At 51.1% G+C, this 20,968-nt stretch overlaps 4 protein-coding genes, 1 non-coding gene and 2 pseudogenes across 5 annotated transcripts, besides 29 other annotated features; 2 read left to right on the forward strand and 5 right to left on the reverse strand.

Annotated features, from left to right (window-relative positions):
* Window positions 1–4,002: a sequence feature (heterozygous, non-Esmeraldo-like haplotype).
* Tc00.1047053504033.21 (UDP-Gal or UDP-GlcNAc-dependent glycosyltransferase, putative) lies at window positions 2,717–3,850 on the reverse strand (the record flags this gene model as incomplete). The annotated part of the gene is made up of 1 exon (XM_811786.1): window positions 2,717–3,850. One exon carries the CDS (start codon window positions 3,848–3,850, stop codon window positions 2,717–2,719), a length of 1,134 nt encoding a protein of 377 aa, XP_816879.1.
* Window positions 4,003–5,403: a sequence feature (haploid, Esmeraldo-like haplotype).
* Window positions 5,404–6,340: a sequence feature (heterozygous, Esmeraldo-like haplotype).
* Tc00.1047053504033.40 (uncharacterized protein) lies at window positions 5,999–7,111 on the reverse strand (the record flags this gene model as incomplete). The annotated part of the gene is made up of 1 exon (XM_811772.1): window positions 5,999–7,111. One exon carries the CDS (start codon window positions 7,109–7,111, stop codon window positions 5,999–6,001), a length of 1,113 nt encoding a protein of 370 aa, XP_816865.1.
* Window positions 6,341–7,732: a sequence feature (areas merged during assembly that could not be assigned to a particular haplotype. This can correspond to areas where the two haplotypes were merged or to regions with more than two copies in the genome that were merged during assembly.).
* Window positions 7,733–8,197: a sequence feature (heterozygous, Esmeraldo-like haplotype).
* Window positions 8,198–8,427: a sequence feature (haploid, Esmeraldo-like haplotype).
* Window positions 8,428–9,370: a sequence feature (areas not merged during assembly with more than two copies in the genome that could not be assigned to a particular haplotype).
* Window positions 9,371–9,653: a sequence feature (haploid, Esmeraldo-like haplotype).
* Window positions 9,654–9,796: a sequence feature (heterozygous, non-Esmeraldo-like haplotype).
* Window positions 9,797–10,560: a sequence feature (areas merged during assembly that could not be assigned to a particular haplotype. This can correspond to areas where the two haplotypes were merged or to regions with more than two copies in the genome that were merged during assembly.).
* Window positions 10,144–10,680, reverse strand: Tc00.1047053504033.53 (annotated as a pseudogene).
* Window positions 10,561–10,621: a sequence feature (heterozygous, non-Esmeraldo-like haplotype).
* Window positions 10,622–11,402: a sequence feature (haploid, Esmeraldo-like haplotype).
* Window positions 10,680–15,300: a mobile genetic element.
* Window positions 11,403–14,626: a sequence feature (areas not merged during assembly with more than two copies in the genome that could not be assigned to a particular haplotype).
* Window positions 14,627–15,614: a sequence feature (haploid, Esmeraldo-like haplotype).
* Tc00.1047053504033.66 lies at window positions 15,301–15,558 on the reverse strand (annotated as a pseudogene).
* Tc00.1047053504033.73 lies at window positions 15,588–15,659 on the reverse strand. The gene has a single exon. It is a non-coding gene; the product is annotated as a tRNA-Pro (tRNA).
* Window positions 15,615–20,968: part of a sequence feature (heterozygous, Esmeraldo-like haplotype) that runs on past the window's edge.
* Window positions 16,024–16,044: a sequence feature (AT_rich).
* Window positions 16,108–16,606: a mobile genetic element.
* Window positions 16,153–16,180: a microsatellite.
* Window positions 16,289–16,310: a microsatellite.
* Window positions 16,654–16,689: a microsatellite.
* Window positions 16,713–16,769: a sequence feature (T-rich).
* Tc00.1047053504033.80 (hypothetical protein, conserved) lies at window positions 16,799–17,401 on the forward strand (the record flags this gene model as incomplete). Its single annotated transcript, XM_811773.1, has 1 exon — window positions 16,799–17,401. The coding sequence occupies one exon, from the start codon at window positions 16,799–16,801 to the stop codon at window positions 17,399–17,401; it is 603 nt and encodes a 200-aa protein (XP_816866.1).
* Window positions 17,468–17,503: a sequence feature (AT_rich).
* Window positions 17,671–17,702: a microsatellite.
* Window positions 18,328–18,363: a microsatellite.
* Window positions 18,443–18,464: a sequence feature (AT_rich).
* Window positions 19,160–19,270: a microsatellite.
* Window positions 19,461–19,485: a microsatellite.
* Window positions 19,586–19,626: a sequence feature (AT_rich).
* Tc00.1047053504033.90 (mitochondrial carrier protein, putative) lies at window positions 19,635–20,501 on the forward strand (the record flags this gene model as incomplete). Its single annotated transcript, XM_811774.1, has 1 exon — window positions 19,635–20,501. The coding sequence occupies one exon, from the start codon at window positions 19,635–19,637 to the stop codon at window positions 20,499–20,501; it is 867 nt and encodes a 288-aa protein (XP_816867.1).

Consider the following 20,968-nt stretch of genomic DNA (forward strand, 5'->3'; position numbering starts at 1 on the left):
GCATATGCCTGGGATGGCGGGCCGCAGGGGCCGTAGCAGCCATCCGTATTTCTGCAGAACCCCGGTGCGGAGGCGGGCCAGTGCGGCCTCTACCCCACGAGTGAGGGTGGTGTCCGCGCACGTGGGTTCCCAGTCGCCTGTTACGGTGGAGCGGCGAGTTTCGGCACTGAGCTGTCGGGCACGAGTAATATTTTTGGCCAGTGCGACGATGCCGGTGATCCATCTTTTCCGTGAGCTGTGCGAGGTCGGATGCCCTCTTGGCTTCTGCGTCGCAAGCTTTGTTCCTGGACACGCCGCAGTGGCCGAAGACAAGCTGCGTTCGCGTGCGCGCTCCTCGGTGCGGCGGGCGGAGCAGGAGTGTCCAGAGTCGACGAAGTATCGGGACAGATGCCGTGAGAGGACCCGTTTTTGAAGTGCAGTCAGGAGAAAGAGTGAGCCTGTGAAGGTTGACACGCTAAACAGCGCACTGCCTGTCCGCGGGATGCTGCTCAATGGCTTTCCTAGACCAAGGTGTTGGGCGATGCGTTCGGCTCTGCGGCTGCATGGTATCCGTTCTGCGCCGGCCCCGGCAATGTTGATCGGCGTTCCATTCAGGTAGAGCATCGCTGCCGCTCCCAACTTGACGCCGAGTTCCACGGAGCCGTCTGTCCATCCTTCGCGGCGTTTTCTTCTGGCTGTGGCGACAGGCCTGTGCGTCAGAAGCGGCGGGCGATCCAGCGGTCACAAGCCTGTTGCTGGACCTCGTCGGGGCCATCTGCAGCGGCACCACCCCGGGAGGCGCGGGCAGCGAGCTTCTGTCCGAAGCGCAGGGCGTGGGGCCATGATGAAGCCGCGCGGTTTTCTGGCGGGGTGCTGCGGGTGGCGGACGATGGAGGCAATAAAACGCAAAGCACCTCCACGCGTCTCGCATAGAAGCGCATACCGGAGGCCGCGCGCCGGCACCGCATCGGGGAGGGGCTGCAGCTTTGCCTCAAACACGGCATCCTCCACTTTACTGCCTCTCGGGGTTCGCGTGACTATTTTGCTTGCCTGGTACTGTGCGGGATCCGGCTTGCAGTGGGGCGTCGGGGAGGCGTCTCAACACCATGCTCTGACGCCGTGCATCGCCTCCGCCTGCGGCAGCGCAATGTACACCGCCCTCAGTGTGTCTCTCCTGGTTCCCCATGCAAAAGACAAAATCGTTGCCAGTTGGAGTGGGCGCTGCTTCGATTCCTCATGGAGATGCGCCACGTGTGCCCATTCCACGAGGATCCTAGAACTTGACGTCCAGAAGAGTCGGCATGCGCTCCATAGTGGCCGGGGCGTCCTCATAAGCGAGGCGCAGTGGGGCCGTGTTGCCGGTGCCGAGGAGAGTGTACCTCACCCTGCTGGGGGTTGCCTCCATGAAGTATTCTCTGGTCCACTCCGCAACGGCACTCAGGCCTTCTTTTGAGGCCGAGTTGATCGCATCCCTGTCGCTCTGCTGTGCGATGGAGGTGAGGGCATCAGTAATGAACCCTCGGCGAATTAGGGCACCTTCGAATGACAAGGACAACGAGACTGCATGACGACGACGAAAATGATGGGTGACGGCACTGTTCGCTGCGGTGCGCCTCGTGTGAGGGTCCTGGAGGAGGGTGTGAGTTGTTTGTCGATGCAAACCACAGCGCTTGTGCTATTGAGGCACGTTGCTGACCAGCGTGCGATGCGATTGGGAACCGACAGTCGCCGCATTTCCAAGATTACCGCGTCAGGGCCCACCGTGCCAAAGGCATTGGCGTGTTCTACAAAGACAGCCGCCGTGCGGTCTTGTGGAGCATTGCGATGCATGGCAGCCCTGATGCGCAGCAATTGGTCGGGGGTGGAATTGCCCGGCAAAAAGCCAGATGGCTGCAGAGTCAACTGGGACTCGATGACGTCCCGGATGCGTGCGGCGGGAGTGCGTGAAGGAGAGAGCCCCGCGGCGTCCTCCTGTGGGAAGCCGCACTCGCCAGCTCGCAGTCGCCCCCACCGTGGCACGCTCCAGCGGCGCGCAACCGTCACACGGCTCGTGCAGCAGCGCCGCCCCTACACTGTGCACACTGCTACAAGAGAACACGCGGGGAAGAAAAAAAGGGGAAGCCGCGCCATCAACAAGCAAGGGGCGGTGGGCCGTTGGCTTTGTCCTGCCCACGGGCACACCAGCGGCGGGGAGGGCGTCACGGCACGCACTCTCCCACACACGCCGGGAGCCTCACCACCAGCACTGGCAGCAGTCGCACCGTGAGGCGCTCAGTTCAAAAAGACACCACACGAACGCACGAGAAGACAGCCCCAATTCCTCCCAACCACAAGCACCCACCGCGAGATGAGGGCTCAGGCGTGGAAAAGGCCGGAGCAAAAAAAGAAACAATAAATCCCATCCATCACCCAACCGCAAATAAACGGTATAATAATATGAGAACAAAACAAAAACATATACATTGTTCATTGGTGGCCCGGCCCGCACACTCACATCCACGCCACGTGCTCCCAGCGGAGGCTCGTCAGCAGCCCAACACTACGGGCGCCCACCGCCTCCACCACAGCGCTCCGCACGCAAGTCAAGGGCAGGGAGTGGCACGCTCCACAGGGGCACGGGGCGGTCAATGACACATTTCACGTCATTCGGCCGCAAAGTACATAGAAAATCAACTGGGGCACACCAAATAATTAGACAATACGTTCAGAGTAAATAAAAAAGCATCTCCTTCATATATCAATCACAAGAGGGGTATATCACGTCCTCTGAGACCCGCCACAGACGGGCGGCAGGCGATGTGTCGTTGCCGAAGCGCGCCATCAGCGCAGCGTAGTCGTCCTCCCGCACGTGATGGACACACATCGAGGTCGGCACCACCCATGATTCCCCCGTGTCACTGCGGGCTTGAAGGAAATGACAGGGCAGCACCTTGACGTGTATCAACGGCTGGTATTTCACTTCGTCCAACAACACGTGCCCAACCATCATGTCCTCGTGACCCATACCAATTGAAAAAAACTCCTCCTCACGCTCCTTGCTGTACGGCGTGTACGCCAGGCGCCGCAGCGGCTTGAACGACACCAACGCCTCCGCCACATCCCTCGACATCGTGTAGCACCAGCCGACCATAAAATGCACACTTACTGAACGGCCATTCGCCCAGATATTTCCTCCACAATGAGCCCCCATGTAGATCCTTCGGCGCGGCAGGAGGCGCAGGTGAGCAACGAACAGCGGCACACGGAGAAACATGTCGTCATCGCCCTTAGTGATGTACCCCGCTGTCGGGAACAGGCGGAGCGCAAGGTCAAACCACATGTACGTCTTGCGGCTCATACCAATCTCCGCCTCAGTCCCAATTGCCCCACTAACGCCCGCCTTTTTTCCTGGAGACACACGGCCCTCTTTCATTGGCAGTGCAACCACATCGTTCCACTGCGCCGCCTCCTCCAGCAGCGCGGCAGAGTAGTCGTAGCCGTGCGACGGGTGTCGCCCAAGGACATACAGCACAAGCATCGCACCGATGAAGTCGTTCGCTCTCGTCGCCACACCGGGGAACCGCCAGCAAGTCGTCCGCTGCAGGTTGCGTCGTGTTCGCCTCTCTTCGTCGTCCGTGGAGGGAATGCCCAGCACAACAAGGTACTCCCGCCGGCTCCACTTGTCCACAACACTGCGTGGGATGTAAGCAAGTGCTGCGTCTTCCGCGGCGGCGGCTCGCGAGTGGCGGGGGTTGTTGGGTCCCGACGCGTCATCATCGGCAGTGGTGTCAAGTCTGAGGGCCAGAACAGTCGTGGCCGCAATGAAGAGAATCAACAGCAAGGCAACTCGCTTCAGCTTACGCTTCATCGTCGGCAGTTTCGGATTCGCCATGGTCGCTGTTGGTGTGAGAGACTAAGCAAAAGAAAAAAGGGGCGGAGAGAGTGTGGGAGCGGCAGGCGACAATCAGAAACGCCACGGCCACGCGGCGCAACGCAGCCACGCAAGTGCACGGAGGCCCGCCAGCCAAACTGCCGCGCCACCCGGATCCGAGACGGTGCGGATGAAGGGGCTCAAGCAGCGGAGCGGCCGGCAGCACGCACCCCCCCGCCGAGCAACGGCGGAGAGAGGGAGAGGAAGAGAGGCCGCGGAAACAGGGGCAAGCAGCGCCAGGGAGACAGCGAGGGTTGGGGGCAGGGCCGCCGCGGCAGCAAAGTGGGCGGCGACACAAGCACACAGGAGGCACGGGGGCCCACCGCAAGGGCTCGTCCGGCGCCTGGGGGACGCCGCGCCGCCTCCTCCCGCCATCGCGAGCCCCTCCGCACCCAATGCCGCCAACGACAACGCGTCCGCTAACTTTACGAAAGGAACGCCAGGGACAGCCGAGCACGTCCACACCGTTGGCGCTCCCGCCCCGCCGCCCTCGCGGTCCCAGACGCACTAGCGCGCAAAGACGGCCGACGGGCACGGCAGGGCTCAAAGCACCGCGCAGCAAAGAACAGCGTCACACGAGCGTCAGACCACAGTGAGCCTCGAAGACGTTTTGCAAATACGCGCGCACACCGCTTCGTTTAGAGAGCGATATTATGCGAAGAGGCGGCGGTCGCACAAATCCGCAAGAGACATGCGTAAACAGAGACGCAAGCACGGGGTGAGGGCTTGGCAGGGACGCGTCGTAGAGGTGGGGAATGAAGACACCATGGGTGACTGCACTCCACTTCCTCCCCGATGCGGAGTGGGCCGCGTTGCCCAGAAAATTACAACGAAAGAAAAAGAAACAACCATAAAAATATAATTACAAATAAAGACTCTCCCTCCGACACGCAAAAAAAATGCTCTTGTCTTTCTTTCACATCGCAAAACGTTTTTCACTTCATTGCGTTGATTTCACCCAACATTTCTGATCACGGAAAACAAAAAAAAAAGTGGAGGACAAAAAGAGCCCTGCACGCCTGTTGAGTCCTCGCGGAGAAGCGGCCTGCCTTTTCTTGTACGCATGACCACCCACCATCGGCGGCCAGTGCGCCGTCATCTCGGTATACGTATTCGGTCTCCACGGCTGCAGCCTTTTCCTCCGTGTCGGCTCGCAGGGTCTCCCTCGACGGCGGCAGGCCCCCTCCTCCCCTGTGAGTCTCAGCGCTCGGCTCCTCAGCAGTTTCCGTAGCGCTCTTCCGGGATACGCATGTTCTCAAAATCGTTGGAGAAGAAACGTGGTGCCGGGGAGAAGCCGCCAAAATAACCCGCCGGCGTCGGCTCATGGCTGCCGCTCTGTTGCCGGCACGGGCCCCATCCGGAGTTTTGGCCGCCCATGCTCCCAAAGCCCTCCGGCGACGGCGGCATTTCATTCGGGCCATGCACCCCTTTTGAGTCATCCGCCGCCGCGTCTCGGCAACCATTTGTTGGACGGCCCGGCGCTGCGTGTTGTGCCGCATCAGCCGCATTGCGCCGTACGGTTCCGGGCAAAACACCAAGGAGGCTCGTTTTTCGTGTTTCGTCCCCTTCGCGATCCTAGCCGTGGGCCCCGTGACGCCGCAGGTACGGGCAAACACGCAGACGCCAGCAAAAAGGAGGAAGGACAGAAAAATAAAGAATCACCAATGAAAGGAGTACGACAAGGCCAAAGCAGCAGCAGAACAAAAAAAAAAAAAAAAGAGGTAGAAAGAGCGAGACGGCGCGGGGTGACGTCCCACACCACCGCGACGCTCCCACGCATGTCGTTGCATGTAAAATGGTACAATTGGAATGGAAAACACTGCTTGCTGTCAACAAAATAACGCCGTGCCACTCTTCTCTCCATCCCATTTATATTCCCTCCAGGCACAAAAGCCGCACAAATTTAACGCAGCGGCAGGCACGCAGACTCACAAAAACATGCACACAATAAACTAAGGAAAAAATTAAAAAAACGCCACCCCAGCAGAAATGAGCACCACACGCATACTAACATATAAAATGGACACCGCCACACAAATGGGCGTATTTTGCAAACAGCAATTACAAAGAAAAGCAAACAAAAAGAAACGGTGGATGGAAATGGCTCTCTTATGAAGTACAGCAGATCCGGGAAAAGAAACCGCCCCGCAAGGGCTTTTTCCCGCTCCTTTTCACGGAACCGCTACTGGCACTGTCGCTGTGCGTCGTCCCGCGCCTTGGCCTGACTTTCCCAGCAGCTCGTCCCTTATCGGCCACGCCCTTTTGTTTTTTACGTGGGACGGCTACTGAGGGACCTGCCATGTCGGTTGGCGCCTCCTCGGATGCGCTCAACGGATTCACCCGTGGTTTCACCTCCTTGTCGTCGTTGTCCGGCTCCTCTTTTCCTTCTTCTATTGGCTGTGGTGCGCGCGACAGGTGGCCGTCCGCTAAAATATTCCCGGAGGCTTGAGAGCTGCGCGGACGTGTGGCGGATGGGGGCAAGATGAGTTTGACGGACCCGCGTCCTCTGGAGGCCGCGACTACGCCCGCCTCCTCCCTCTCCAATTCAATACGATTGGCACTGCTCCCCGCGTCCATGAAATCGCCACGCGGTAAGAGCAGTTCTCCAGAGCCTCTCGCAGTCTTGTTACCATCCGACTTTTGCTGCATGAGTGTCATAAGCTCGACGCAAAACTCCTCCTTATTCTCCTCCGGTATCTCCACCGTCAGCCCCGGCCGCGGGTGCAGTGTGATGGAGTGGCGGGCGATAATGCAGCCAGTGCTGTTGACTCTGTTCAAGCACTGGAGCGTCGCCGCGATTCGTCCCGGGCTGTTTCGCCGCGTCTGCGTCGGGGACGTGTTATTTGCCCGGGAGAGGGAACTCGCCAACAGTACACCATCAGCACCGTGCGTCAACTTCCCCCACCGGTCCATAAGAGTGGGAGCGCCTCGCGTCCTGTGCGCCGACTGCTCCTCGTCTTCCTCCAGCTGTAAGGAAAGGAAGCGGCATGAGTGGCAGGACTCCCGGGCGAGTGAGTCGCAGGAGGCATCGCTACTGCTAGAAACGTCACTGCCGCTACTACTGTGGAGTTCGGGGTGAGTTGCAGGCTCACCGTCACCGCCGCTGACTAGTGGCCGCCGGGGAGGACTTCCGTCGACATCGATGGGGCAAAGCGAAAAGGCATCCAACCACTCAAGTGGGTCGGTGGTATCCAGCACGCCATAGTCGTCGTAGTGGTACATGGCGCACTTGCAAAAACACTGGGAGGCCGGCCGTCAGTAGCATGGGAAGAGAAGGAGAGAAGGAGCAATACATTTTGAAAAAGCAGCAAGACAAAAGACAAATAGGCGGACACATAACGATGCGAATAAAAAACCCAAAAGCAACGGAATTCACATAGGTGTCCACCCACGTGCAAAAATATGCAAGCATACACGCATGTATACAAATATGTGCGTGCCGTATTCGCACAAGAATGCACAGAACCCACAGGCTTGGGCACTCCCATGTATGTATACACGTACAAACGCTGCATACCCACATCCCGCTGGCAGGATTGGCGGCACGCCTTACAGTATGATGGATGGAGAAAAGAAAAAAACAGGGTCATGCGGGCAAAAAAGAAAGAAAGAAGAAAACAAATAACACGTCAACGGCACAAATGACACTCCGTTGGGGAAGACGTACAACACACGCCGCGCCACGGTAATTTCTCACAACCTTCCGCGAACAAAGACTGCCAGTTGAGTCCGACCCTCCGCCAACAGCAAAAGTGCAATTGTTCGCGGCGTCCTCCCAGCACGTCTCTGCCAGAGCATGGGAGAAAAGAAAGCTTCGTGGACAAGTCGCATTGTGTCGACTTCGCCTCGCTTTGCCTTCGACAGGATGCGCTCTGGCTCAGAGGCCAAAATAAGAGGCGGTCACAGCTCCTTCCCATCATGCTCAGCACGTTTGGGAGATTAGAAGCTCTCATCCACCGTGTTGAAGAACTCAGCCTCCAGAAGCCCATCCTGCGTCGTGCCGTCCTTCCCCCCACGGGCGCTCGATGCAAAATGTCCCCGCACTGCAGCTGCTGTTGCCGCCAGCTCCTCGCCTGCGTGGTCAAGGCACTTTTTTGGTTTGCCAGATATTCTCCTTGGGGATAATCATTCCACCCCACAGGCTCCGCGTGAGGGGTCCACGCCAACACCCATTCGCCCAGTGTATACGGGCCGCGCTCCTGTGCCGACAGGAAGCGGCCGAAAGCCTCAGATCGGTCAGAGACGGCGCCGAGGTGTCTGTTCGGCTGCGGCCGTGCCACTTCCCCCGCCATCAAGTTAAAAACAAAAGGTTCCGTCCTTTACTGAGAGGAGTACCAGAAGAGCATCTACACGAGACACCGTTGACGCCCCTCTCGCGTGCCCATCAGTGCTGCTCAAATACCAAAAAAGGCTTGCGCCGCTGTTCGTCTGGTCCGTGAGGTCGTTCAGGGGCTTTACGCTTCCATTTAGTGAGCCCTCCTGCGCACAGAACATTCCGGGGACACTCCCACTCAGTGTGACGAATGCCCAAGAGCGGCTCCTGACTTGATTGAAAAGGCGGTTTTGCGGCAGGCGCTCCACCCCCTCACTCGACTCGGCGGACACGTCCTCGCCACACGCAAAGCGGTTCTACTCCTGTGCGGTGGAGGCTGGTTGTATCAGTGCGCCTCGTCGCGTTCTTGTGACTCTCCGGGCAGAGGCTGGGGGAGAGGTCGCCACAGCAATTCCGTAAAGAGATATCTGACTTGCCAGAGTACCGTCGCTCCCGTTTCAATAGATGCTGCTCCCACGCATGTTCCACGTCTCCTCCCCCTCCTCCTCGTCTCCGTCACCACCCAAGGAGAGCAACAGCAATCACCTGCCTTCTCGTCGTCTCCATTTATCTGCCGCAGAGAGTCCATTCTGTGGCTGCTGCTGGGCCATCGCCCGTCTGCGGAAGAGGCCGAAGCCGTCCTCATCGTCGCTGGAAAAGACATCCGGCGACTCCAAAAAGGGCACGCCCTCGAGAACAAATTCCGACTCGCACCGTGGCCGAGAGACGGCGGCTGTCGGCACCTGGCGACGAAGCGTCGTTTGTTTTTTCTTCTGTCCGCAGCAAAAAAATGGGCCAAAGCCCCTCAACACGCACGCCCTCCCCCTCTTCAGCGCCCCTCCGCGCGTGTTTGTGTTTCAGTGTGTGTCCTCCACGCACGTTGGGCGGGCAGACCGGCACCACAAACTCCAGTACTCTCGCTGTTGCCGTGGGGGAGAGAACGGAGGACGGACGTACACGGCAAAAGAACAAAAAGAGCGCCAGATATCACGGCGCAACAACAAACGCACATTCATTTCTACCGCCGTCAAATACACGCGCACACGCACGCAAATGCCGTTTCGCTCTACGTTCCTTTTTCCTTTTAACCGGTGTCCAGCTCCCGATCTCCCCACACACTCATTGCCGTCTTCTGCCAGCCCTGCGTCCTCGTCCCAAGCGGATTAAGTAAAAACACCCCGCCACGCACAAAACAAGACAAACAGCGCGGCGACCTGCCTGTTAAAACAGCCCCCCACCCGGGAGTGGGGCGAGAAAAAGGGACAAAAAGAAAAAAACAGCAACGCAGAAATATGGACATGCGGGCAGCACACAGAAAGCAAACACAAAAAAAATGCCAAAATGCCTGAATCAAACTCCATATGAAAAAAGTGGTCCATCTCCACAGCGAGAACCACACCGCCGGCACTGACAGCAGTCGCACCGTGGGACGCTCCGTCCACAAGTAAATCACACGAACACAGAGAATGCATCCCCAGCGGCTCCCAACCGCAAGCCCCCACCGCGAGGTGAGGGCTCTGGAGTGGGAGGGCCGAAGCAGGCAACGCACACAAAAAAAGGAAAAACACGCTGAACCCCATCCATCCACCAATCGCACAACCAAAAAAAAAAGGATAATAGCAAAAACAAACCTACATACATCTTTCCTTGGCGGCCCGGCCCACACACGCACATACTCACCACGTGCTCCCAGCAGAAGCGCTCCCGCAGCACAACGCAACGGGCTCCCACAGGCTCCACCACCACGTCCTGCACGCGGGTCAAGGACAGGGAGTGACACGCTCCGCAGGGGCACGGGGCGGCCGGTGACACATTCCACGTCGTTCGGCCACAGAGCACACAGAACACAAACCAAGACGAAGCAAATAATTAGGATACACATTAATATTTAACTCGCACACGTTAAAAAAACACAGCCATACAAAAAAGATTCCTTCTTTTGTCAATCACAAGAGGGGTATATCACGTCCTCTGAGACCCGCCACAGACGGGCAACAGGCGACGTGTCGTTGCCGAAGCGCGCCATCAGCGCAGCGTAGTCGTCCTCCCTTATATGATGAACACACATCGAGGTCGGCACAACCTGAGATTCCCCCGTGTCACTACGGGCTTCAAGGAAATGACAGGGCAGCACCTTGACGTGTATCAACGGCTGGTATTTCACTTCGTCCAACAACACGTGCCCAACCATCATGTCCTCGTGACCCATACCAATTGAGGAAAACTCCTCGTCACGCTCCTTGCTGTACGGCGTGTGCGCCAGGCGCCGCAGCGGCTTGAACGACACCGACGCCTCCGCCACATCCCTCGACATCGTGTAGCACCAGCCAACCATAAAATGCACACTTACTGAACGGCCATTCGCCCAGATATTTCCTCCACAATGAGCCCCCATGTAGATCCTTTGGCGCGGCAGGAGGCGCAGGTGAGCAACGAACAGCGGCACACGGAGAAACATGTCGTCATCGCCCTTTCTTATTTTTTTTACTCTTACCAGCGCGTCAAGCTATACAATGCCATCTGAGTGCCGAGGAGGTGGTCGAGCAGCGACAAAAGTTTCCTGCTATGAAGCAACTCCCATTGAGAGAACTTTTCGGTGCGGAGGTCCTGTTCAATGCCCAGTCTTTGGCGCACAGCCAAGGTGCCTGGACATTCTAGAAGCAGATGGTGCAAGGTTTCCTGCGGGCCAATCGGCATGCTTGTGGAAGCTGGCTGATCCTGCGGCGGCAGAGATCGCCTCCTGGCACTTCTGTTTAGATGTCGAGTGGCGTCTGGGTTGTGTGCGCAGCGACTTCTGTTCTGTGCGGTGCTTCTCCGTATGGGGAAAACCATATCACAGAAATCGCGTTTGAGCTCGGGAAGCGGTGGAGGATGTTCCGGATGAAATGACCGACAGTGACTGACGAGATTCGAGAATCCCGTCAATGTAGAATCACAGTACGGACATTTCTCCTTCCGACGACGTGTGATGGTTCGTCTCCTTACTGGAGAGACGTCTTCCTCCCTTGCCGACGGGGGAACAGTGTCCATCCCAGGTGCAGTTGGATCGTTGTTAGAGCGCATATATGCAAACTGTTCTAGTGAGATGTTGCAGAAACGGCATTGGTTCGTGCAATCCCTCACAGCCCAGTATAGTCGGCCCCAGAGCTCAGATTCCCCGCACCTTGCCCTTGCGAGGTGAACCAGTTCTTGACGGTGAAGAACTTCCTGAGTGATCAGGTCCTTGCCGCTAAGATCTGATGGCCTTGTGCCGCAAAGCAAGTAGCGATGAGTGTCTTGACGAATGGTACTACGCCACTTGTTGGTGAGCTGGGTAGTAAAGCATGTCAGCAGATCCGTATGCCATAAAGGTGCAATTCCTTGCTCCGTGTATTGTCCAGTTTCCATAGTCTGCGTCGCATACTGATCTGCAAGCTCGTTAGCATGTACTCCACAATGTCCGTAACAAAACTGCAGGTGCACAGACCAGCCAGCACACGTCAGTGTCAAGAGACGCTGCCAGATCTGATCCTCCGTCCAGTCTGTCTGACTGAGCGGGCCCTTGTTTAAAGCCGCTAGAAGAGACTGACTGTCTGTAACCACAAGCAGGGTTTCATGCCTGTGTTGGATACGAGGGATAATCAGCCTTTCCAGGGCTAGAAGCAGTGCGCGGGATTCCGTCCTGTAGCTGGATGGGCGTGCACCGCAGTTTATACTGGCCTTTTCTATTATCTCCGATGAGTTGAGGGATGAAAGCAGTATTCCAACCCCGGCTGACTTGGGAACGTCGACACCGCCATCCGTCGCGAGTATCCACGAACGATGGCTGTGCAGGGCTAGAGCCTCTTCGCTGACTCTGCGCTTTTCCCGTATCAGCCTTTTTTCGTTAGTTATTGAGGGATCTATCAGAAGTTCCACGCCAATGGTGACCTGGCGAGCGGAGGCCGCAAACCAGGGAGGAATGGAGCTGCGAAAGAACCGCTCTTCGCGTGGTGAGCTCTGAGTGATGCCATAGTCCTTTGTGTATGCGTCTACAAAGGCATATAGCTCGTCCCGAGATAATGGCGAGATGCGGAAACCTGCGCGAGGCGGTGGCTCAGGCGGAGGTCTCCGCATCCAGTCCATCTGACAAGCGCGTGTGTTCTCAAATATGGAGAGCCGCGCGCGCAGGCAGAGGACGTGGAGCGGCGGCATATTAGCCTCTAGAAGTGCGGATTCCGGGTCGGCAGTGCTCGGAACTCCGCTGACAATGCGTGCCAGGGTTGCATACGTCTTCTGCATTTCATTCTTCGCTGAATCCGTCGCTACTGCCCATATGAGCTCGCTGCCATAGCGTAATTTGGAAGCACCATATCCAATGACGAACGTGCGTAGGTCATTTGGAGATGGTCCCGCCTCTTTATGCGCTATGCAGCGTAGCTGCGATATCCGTTGCGATGTGGCAGCGCATTGCTTGGTGGTCGCCACATTTAGCGTCCGTCGTGGATCGAGATCCATGCCAAGAAGCTTCGTAGTTCGCGATGCCCCCATGGTCATGACTGGGATTTCACATCCAGCCACTACCAGAGGCCACCTTCCTTCACGATCATAATCTGACTCCGTATGCGTGGAGAGCGTGAACCAAGCGGCTTCACACTTTGACGGGTTAATGGCCAGGCCATTTTCCTGACTCCACACATGCAGTTTTTTAAGAACCGTGTTGGCAGTGGGAATGGCGTCTTCCCGGGACTGCCCCTTAACGATAATAGAGAGGTCGTCCGCATACATGTCTGCTGTGACACCCGCAAAGCTGTTCAGCAGATTGAGAAGTGAGTGTACGTAAAGGGAGAACAAATATGGTCCCAGTACGGACCCCTGAGGAACTCCTCGCAGCATGGGACGCCGATCACTGTTTCTGTTACCAACTCGTGTCTTCGCGTAGCGACCACATAGAAAGTTTCTAAGCCACCTTCTACAATTCACCCCCGGAATATTAGCCAGCAAGCGACTGAGGACTCGATGATCTATGGAGTCAAAAGCCTTGCTGAAATCAACCAACACCAGCAGAGTCCGATGGGGTCTGTAGTGGAGTTGATCACCAATACCGCTCTTCTTGGGAAGGTTCACTTGGAAATAATGATTTCTATTATGCTCCACTTCGTGTATCAGATGTGCCAGCCGCATCGTCGTGGTATGCATACTACGATATGCATACTGGTGGGGGTGTGGCGTCCACACCCAAAGCAATCTCTTCAGTACCATTTTCTCAGCAACCTTACTCACAATGGAAGTAAGGCTGATGGGTCGATACGACTCAAGCAGTTCCGGCGACTTACCGGGTTTTAAGAGTGGGACGATGGTAGCGCGTCTCCACTCAGCCGGGATCGTACCGGTCGTCCAGCTGTGGTTAATGCAACGAAGAAGGGATCGAAGACCCTTTGACGAAATATGTTGCAGCGCCTCACTGTAGACTTCATCCGGTCCGGGGGCCTTGCCATACGGCGTATTACGTAGCGCAGCAAGCGGCTCTGTAATGATTAAAAGGTGCATCAAGAGGGGAGTGAAGATGAGCAACTAAACCAGATGTGGTGGCAGCTTCGTTGTTATCCTGTGGCTCTGAACTAGATGAGAATGAAAAAACTGAAGTAGATGTTGCGGCAGACTCGTTGTTGTTCTGCTGCCCAAAAAGAGAAGAAGAAACAATGCCCAAAGATGGGTTCTGTCTTTTGATGCCTTTGGAAAACCTTACTGCCTTGTGAGAGGGGTGAAGTGGAAAAAAGATGCGATTGAGAGCATTCGCTGCTCTCCTTGCTGTTTTATAAGTGTGTTGACCACCTCCCAACAACAATGATGTAGGAGGTGGAAGTGATGCCCTTTTTCGTCCGGAAATGTATTTCCATGCGAGTGGTTCGCCTGGATTTAACTTGCTGATGCGACGTAGATACGTGTTGCGCAAGCGCTCTCGGAGTAGGAGGAAGAATTGACTCCTTGTCCGTTGCATTTCTGCCTCACGGTCGGGCGTCGGTAACTGTAGATAGCGGGCCTTGCTGTCGGTAGCAATCCGCTCTGCCTCCATGAGAGTGTCGTCCCAAAGCCTGGGACCATCCTTGTGCATGCCGCGGGGGCAATGTTGTCGATACGAAGTAATAAGCGCTCTCGTGAAAGCTTTAATGCCGGTGGACTGCTTTTTATAGTCATATGCCGGAAGTTGTGCGTCGAAGTCCTTGATGAATAAATCCCATTTGCACTTCCCCCAACTGTAGAATATCTTAGGTGCCGAAGGGGGTACCGAAGGTATGGTATCCTTAAATGCCTGATGCAGCGTAAATGTTAGCATATAATGATCACTAAGCGGCGACACAGAAGCTGAGCAATCTGACACAGTCAAATGCTTTGACCATGTCAGATCGATACAGGATCGTTCTCTTGTGCCACGAGCATACGTGATCTCACCAGGGGTGTTAACCAAGGTGAGCCCCGCATCCGTGCACAGTTCTAAAAATTCTGCAGCAACCTCGCTTGGAGAAGACTCCAAGAATGGCTCCCACTGTGGGTGATGCATGTTGAAATCCCCGCACAGCAGGAGCGGCGACGAGGCTGGAAGGCAGTTTACTAACCGCCTGAAGGGTTGCGTTACTTGCGGTGGTGGTCTCATATAGGCACTCGCCACAATAAGATCACGGTTCTGGTCCAGAGCAACCTGGACCACCACCACTTCAAGGCTGGTGTCATGCTGGGGGATGGTGAGGGGTATACGCTTGGAGCGGAGAGTTTTCCGCACCAGCACCGCCACACCGCCTCCCTTGCCGATGCGCGACTGTGCATAGAGCACATAATCTCCAGTATGCATACTGGCGATCTGCTCCGACGACTTCCAAGTCTCCTGGATGGCTATTATGTCTGCTCCTTGCGCCATTAATGTTGCGAGTTTTGACGGCGTGAGGCAAGAAACGTTCATCTGGAGTACTGCTATGGGGCCTGGGTTCTGCTCAATGTCTCCGCTTAGCAGTAGCTTTTGTCGTTGCGCGTCACATACGGCACGCAAACAGTATGTATAGCGCTGATAAGCGCCGATGGAATTCAGCAGCGGATGGAAATACCGCTCCGCGGGCAGCCATGTACATGGCTCCATCTGGCGCCCGCCGTCAACGCCCTTAGTGATGTGCCCCGCTGTCGGGAACAGGCGGAGCGCAAGGTCAAACCACATGTACGTCTTGCGGCTCATACCAATCTCCGCCTCAGTCCCAATTGCCCCACTAACGCCCGCCTTTTTTCCTGGAGACACACGGCCCTCTTTCATTGGCAGTGAAACCACATCGTGCCACTGCGCCGCCTCCAAAACACGAAAAAACAGGAGCGGCCGCTTCGGTTCGTCAATATGCGGCCGAAGTGTTTGTTGTTATTTCCGCATCTTTCTGGTGAAAAAAAGGGCCCAGCCGGGAATTGAACCCGGGACCTCTCCCACCCTAAGGGAGAATCATGCCACTAGACCACTGGGCCGCTTGTGTGACCTTGCGTTCTTTAAGGCAATTGATGGTTTTTTTTTTTACTCAGCGGAACGCCGCGGCTTTTATTTCATCCAAGGTGGAGTCCGGCATTCAAATTTGGCGCGCGTGTGTGCAGGCTCCCAGTGGGTTTCATTTTTTTCGTTTGGAATTTTTTTTTTTGTGTTTTGGCTACTTTTTTTGTTCCGCGGCGCGTTGAAGCCGGGCAGTGGGCTTGGAACAGTCGATGTTCGGCGGCGTCTTCTCGTATCTCGTGTTTGTCCCTTTTCCGCCATTTTTTATGTTTTTGGGGTTCGGATTTATGCATCTTTCTTGTTCGGATGTGAGTGTACGTGGGGAATTTATTTTTGCCCACGTTGTATTATTATTATTTATTTATTGTGCTGCGGCTTTTGTTGCGAAAGTTTGTTTATACGCATTATTATTGTTATTATTATTTTCATAGGAGCTTTTGAAAGCAATGTTGAAAGGGCGAGCTGGCTAATTTAATATATATATATATATATATATATATATCCTGATAAAGCAAACTCTGTGCGGCATTTTTTTTAACTTTATGATTCCTTGCTTGACCGCGATTCTAGGAATCAGGTAAAACTAATAACGACTAGATGCCTGTAATTATTTTATTTTTATTTTTATTTTTTACCATCGCATCCACCCCCTTTTGATGCCCACTTTGCGGCGGGTCTTGTGGCTGAAGGACCCCAAAAGTCTCCTACGTCGTAAGTAATAAATAAATATACGTATTCTATCCGAATAGAGTGAACGGGCCACGATTGAGGCTAACGGATGATATATATAAATAAGCACTTCCTAACTGTTACACTTTGGGAATGTGGTGAATCCACTCCTATTCCATTAATCCCTTTCTTATTCCTAGTTTTTTTGGTTTTTATTATTTATAACTTCAGGATCCGGCCAGCGGCCCAGGTGAATATTCGATGCTTTATAAATAAATAGGAGTAAGAATCCTTTTGATATAAACTTATATATATATATATATATATATATATATATATATAGTGGTTATGCGAAAAAACACATATTATTCTTACTGTTATTTATTTATTTTTATTATTTTTTCCTTCTCTTTTTTTTTATTAGAAACAACGGTTTCGAACACCAAAGAAAATGACAATGAATTTTGGTAACATGACCCTTGGGGGAGCTGCGGCAACCTTTGGGGGTCAGTCAAACCCAATGTGCAACTATACCAGCCCTCTTGCCAAGAAGTTCGTTTATAAGGAAATGGGGAAGGTATATTATCCTCTTCGTCGGCATGTTTTTCGACTGAAGCTGCGCACGGCAGCAGAGATTCGGTTTAACGAGATTGTGAAGAGATACATGAAGGACAAGATGAGCTTCAAGAAAGGGTGCTATGCGGCGACCATCACAAACACTGTGGAATTGGACCATATGGGAAGTATTATCCCCAAGGATGAATACGAAGTGCGTCGACTCACGAGCTATATGACGAGTAAGAAGATGAGTAACGACTACAAAAAACACATTCAAGACCTATGGACCCGTGTGCTTTTTGTTTGCGAGTCTGTAAATTTGGTGGGAGTCACAGAGAACGCTATGCACCAAAACTCGCGCCCTGGCACCGATGAGGAGTTTATGGCAGTTATTTGGTATTCGAGTTTTATCTCTACATTCTTTGCATTTCTTGTTACCCTTTGTGTGTGGTGGTATAGATACGGACAAGCTCCTCAATATGCTGAGGTGAAGTAGGAAATAGGTTTCAAGATTCATATTATTAGGATGGTGGACATAAGTGAAAGGGCGGGGATTGGGAGGTTTATTAAAAAAAATATATATATATATATATTATTAGTACGGTTTGTAGATGGTGGGGGTTGGCGGTCCTCAAAGGCTGATTTTGTTACTTAATTATAGTAGTATGAACTTTTGTCTTTTTGGAGATTCTGAACTTTAGAAAATCCGAAAAATATTACTATTTCTCTATTTGTTTTTTGGTTTGTTTCGAAATTTCCATTACCTTTTTTGTTCTCTGTTTTTTTTTTTTTTTTTTCTAGACTTTTTTTTATTGAGATTTGGTTTTTACAAGAAGGGATTGTGGCGATTATTTTATTAGACTCGGATTAGTACAGAAATTGTTTTTGGCCTTTTAGAGATCTGTTACTTGCACTTATTTGGATTTGTTGGCTCTCCGGAAAATTTCAAGGACCTCCGTTTTCTTGCTCGAATTTTGCTTAGCGACTGTTATTCTTTTAAGAACTCTTGTTTGCTGCTAAATGTGAAGATGCTCATTTCTTTTGGTGATGGAGTCTGCATAGCACGAGAAAGGGTCCTTCAGGCGCCAATTGCAGCCTTTATCTATGATAAAGAAAAAAAACTTCTCTTTTGATACATGCGGCTCAGACAACAACAAAAGTAAATGACTGGAAAAAGAACTATTAAAAGAATGCTTGAATTATATATATATATATTCTACTTCTTTCTGTCCTTTTTTTTTTTTTTTTTTTGAGGCGTCGCTCTCCAGATGTATTTTACTAAAACGGAATATATGTACACACATGCATTCCCTTCAATTTCTTTAGGTTTTGTTTTGCGTATTGAAAATGAGTGAAATTGCACGTTGCGGTTTGATTTTTTTAAATGCTTAAATGTTTTTGATTACATCGAATTAATGGAGGAAAAAAAAAAAAAAAAAAAAAAAAAAAAAAAAAAAAGGAATTATGTACTCGATAACCGATATTTGATAATTGGTTTTCATCTTCTTTCAATAAAGTTTTCAGGGTTACTACTCGGTTTTTATTATTATTATTTTTTTCCCGCTTATCCATGTTATTTTCTACTGAGTACACTTAGTCGATCGTGTGTACGGTGTATTCAAATTGGCATTGATGAATTACCAAAATATTTTATTTGACAAACTATTCATTACTTTTATCTGAAAGCATTATATATTTTTTCAATCAGGGCTTCTTTTAATTTCTTTCTCTTTTTTTTCTTCCTCTTTTGGCGTTTTTTGTTGAGTTTTCTTTTAAAAAAAACTCATGATTAGGGTAAAATTTCTTTCTGCGCGTGGATTTTCTCTTATATTGAATTATTCATTTGCTGTCACGATTTTACAATATTATTGTAGATGTAGTAGCTGGATTTGTCCATAATAATTTTTTTACGATTATTTTACTTGGATGGTAACGAATATCTTAAACTGAAGTTGTCCTAAAGCTAAAAAAACAAAAAAACAAACAACAGAAAAACTTAAAGAATGTAATTGCTTTGTTTGATCTGCTTACGAATGTTGCTTTAAATTGTATTTCAGTTTTTCTTCTTAATTTGGACTTTTTCTAGGTTCTTTTTATATATGATATAGTGGATCATTAATTTCCCTCTTTTCAGGATATTTGCACATATTTGGAAGGCTGTGCGAGGAATGAATGGTGGGTTAATGATAAATAGTAAACCAATTAATTATACAGAGCAAGGCACATGCTTGCGATACGCGTTCTTGTTTATTTTATAATAATAACACTACTACTACTACTACTACTACTACTACTAATAATAATAATAATAATAATAATAATAATAATAATAATAATAATTGATAATAATAATTATATTAATAATGTCATGTATATATTTATATTATTGAGTAAATACTGCTCAATATAACAAGTGTCAATGTCTGGTTTTTAGGGAGGATGAAATAAAAGAAAAATACTACTGCAAACATGTTTTATGCGGATGTTTTGAATGGTATGTACAATGTAATGATTAGCGCTTTGCTTATTTCTTTATTTCTTTTCTTCTTTCTTGCTATTATTATTATTATTATTATTATTTTATACTTCATAAGAAAACAAAAAAAGGAAAAAGACGCAACAACAGTTTGGCTCATATTCCTTATTTGAATAAAATAGCGACAAAGAAGATAACACGGAGTAATAATAATAATAAAAATATATCTATATATACATATATAACATAAAGGATGGGAGCTGGTGATCCGCGCGACATCATTATTGGTGGCGTTCTTCAGTGTACTGAGGCATTCACCCTTGGCATGCCGTTTGAAGTTTGGAAGACCCAACAGATTTCTGGTCTTGCTAAGGGACAATGGAATAGCTTTATAGTAGAGTTTAAGACACTTTGTGAAAGTGGTTGGGGTCGGTTTTATCATGGTACTGGGGCGAAAATGGTGGAGGCCGCTTTGAAGGGCTCTATATTGCTTTTTGGTACCAATTTGACACTGGAGTTGGAGCCGACGCTTGGTGTTAATCCACACGGTGCAATGGGTGGCATGTTGGCAGGCTTCGTCGGAGGTGTTATGCAAACAGTCGTGATGTCTCCCATGACATATGTTGTAACGTATAAAAACCGCAACCCACAATATCATTCGATGAGCTTATTTACAGTGCTGAGGAAAGCTGGTTTTCGTAAGGCTTATGGATCCGCACCGGCTATGGCAGGACGTCAAGGAACGAACTGGGCTTTGCGATGGTTCTTTGCCGTTGCCTTCACAAACAAGTATAAAGAGCTGATGGGCCGGCAAAAATTGACTACACCTGAAGAGATTTTCTGTGGAATCATGGGAGGTGTATTGGGATGTATAAATCAGCCCTTTGAGGTTGTGCGTGTTTTGCAGCAAGCTCGACAAGCAACGGGAGAGCAAGGTGTAACCACGCGAAATTGTGTATCATATGTGTACAAGACATATGGATTGAAAGGTTTCTATGCGGGTATAATACCGAGAATGGGACTATCCGCTTGGCAGACATTGTTCATGGTGACTTTTGCGGGAATGATTAAGGAACGTCTCCAAGCCATAAGCCATAAGGTTGAATTGATAAAGAGTTAAAAATAAGTATTAAATGAGTAATAGCAATAAAAGCAAGCAACAACGATATCAATGAAGATATTCGATAAGACAAAAATGTAAGGTAAGGGAAAATAATTTGTAAGGTTTCACGTTAAAGTGTTATGTGGTTCTTTTCGACCTTAATTCCTTAACCAAAAACGGAAAAAGAAAATTCGAAGCCAGAGTCTTGTCCGTCTTGACGAAATATAACTGGGGTGATGGTATTTATTTTTTCTGGAAGCTTGTGAAGGATTTTGGTCTTCAGTAGCCGTGTAAGCGAAATGGAATAGATATGTAGATGCATATATAAATCTCTATTTTGCCACCTATAATCTTTTTATATTTTTCCTTTGAAAAAATTATACTGAAGTAAGGGAGAGGTTATGCGTAAGACGGAAAAGAAGAAGGAAAAACGAAGAAAAAAAAAAGACTAAAGATGGCTCATGTAGAGCCCTTGATTTCTGGTA

This window comes from Trypanosoma cruzi, genomic scaffold, assembly GCF_000209065.1.
Source record: "Trypanosoma cruzi strain CL Brener 1047053512515 genomic scaffold, whole genome shotgun sequence".
NCBI classification, from domain to species: Eukaryota; Euglenozoa; class Kinetoplastea; order Trypanosomatida; family Trypanosomatidae; genus Trypanosoma; species Trypanosoma cruzi.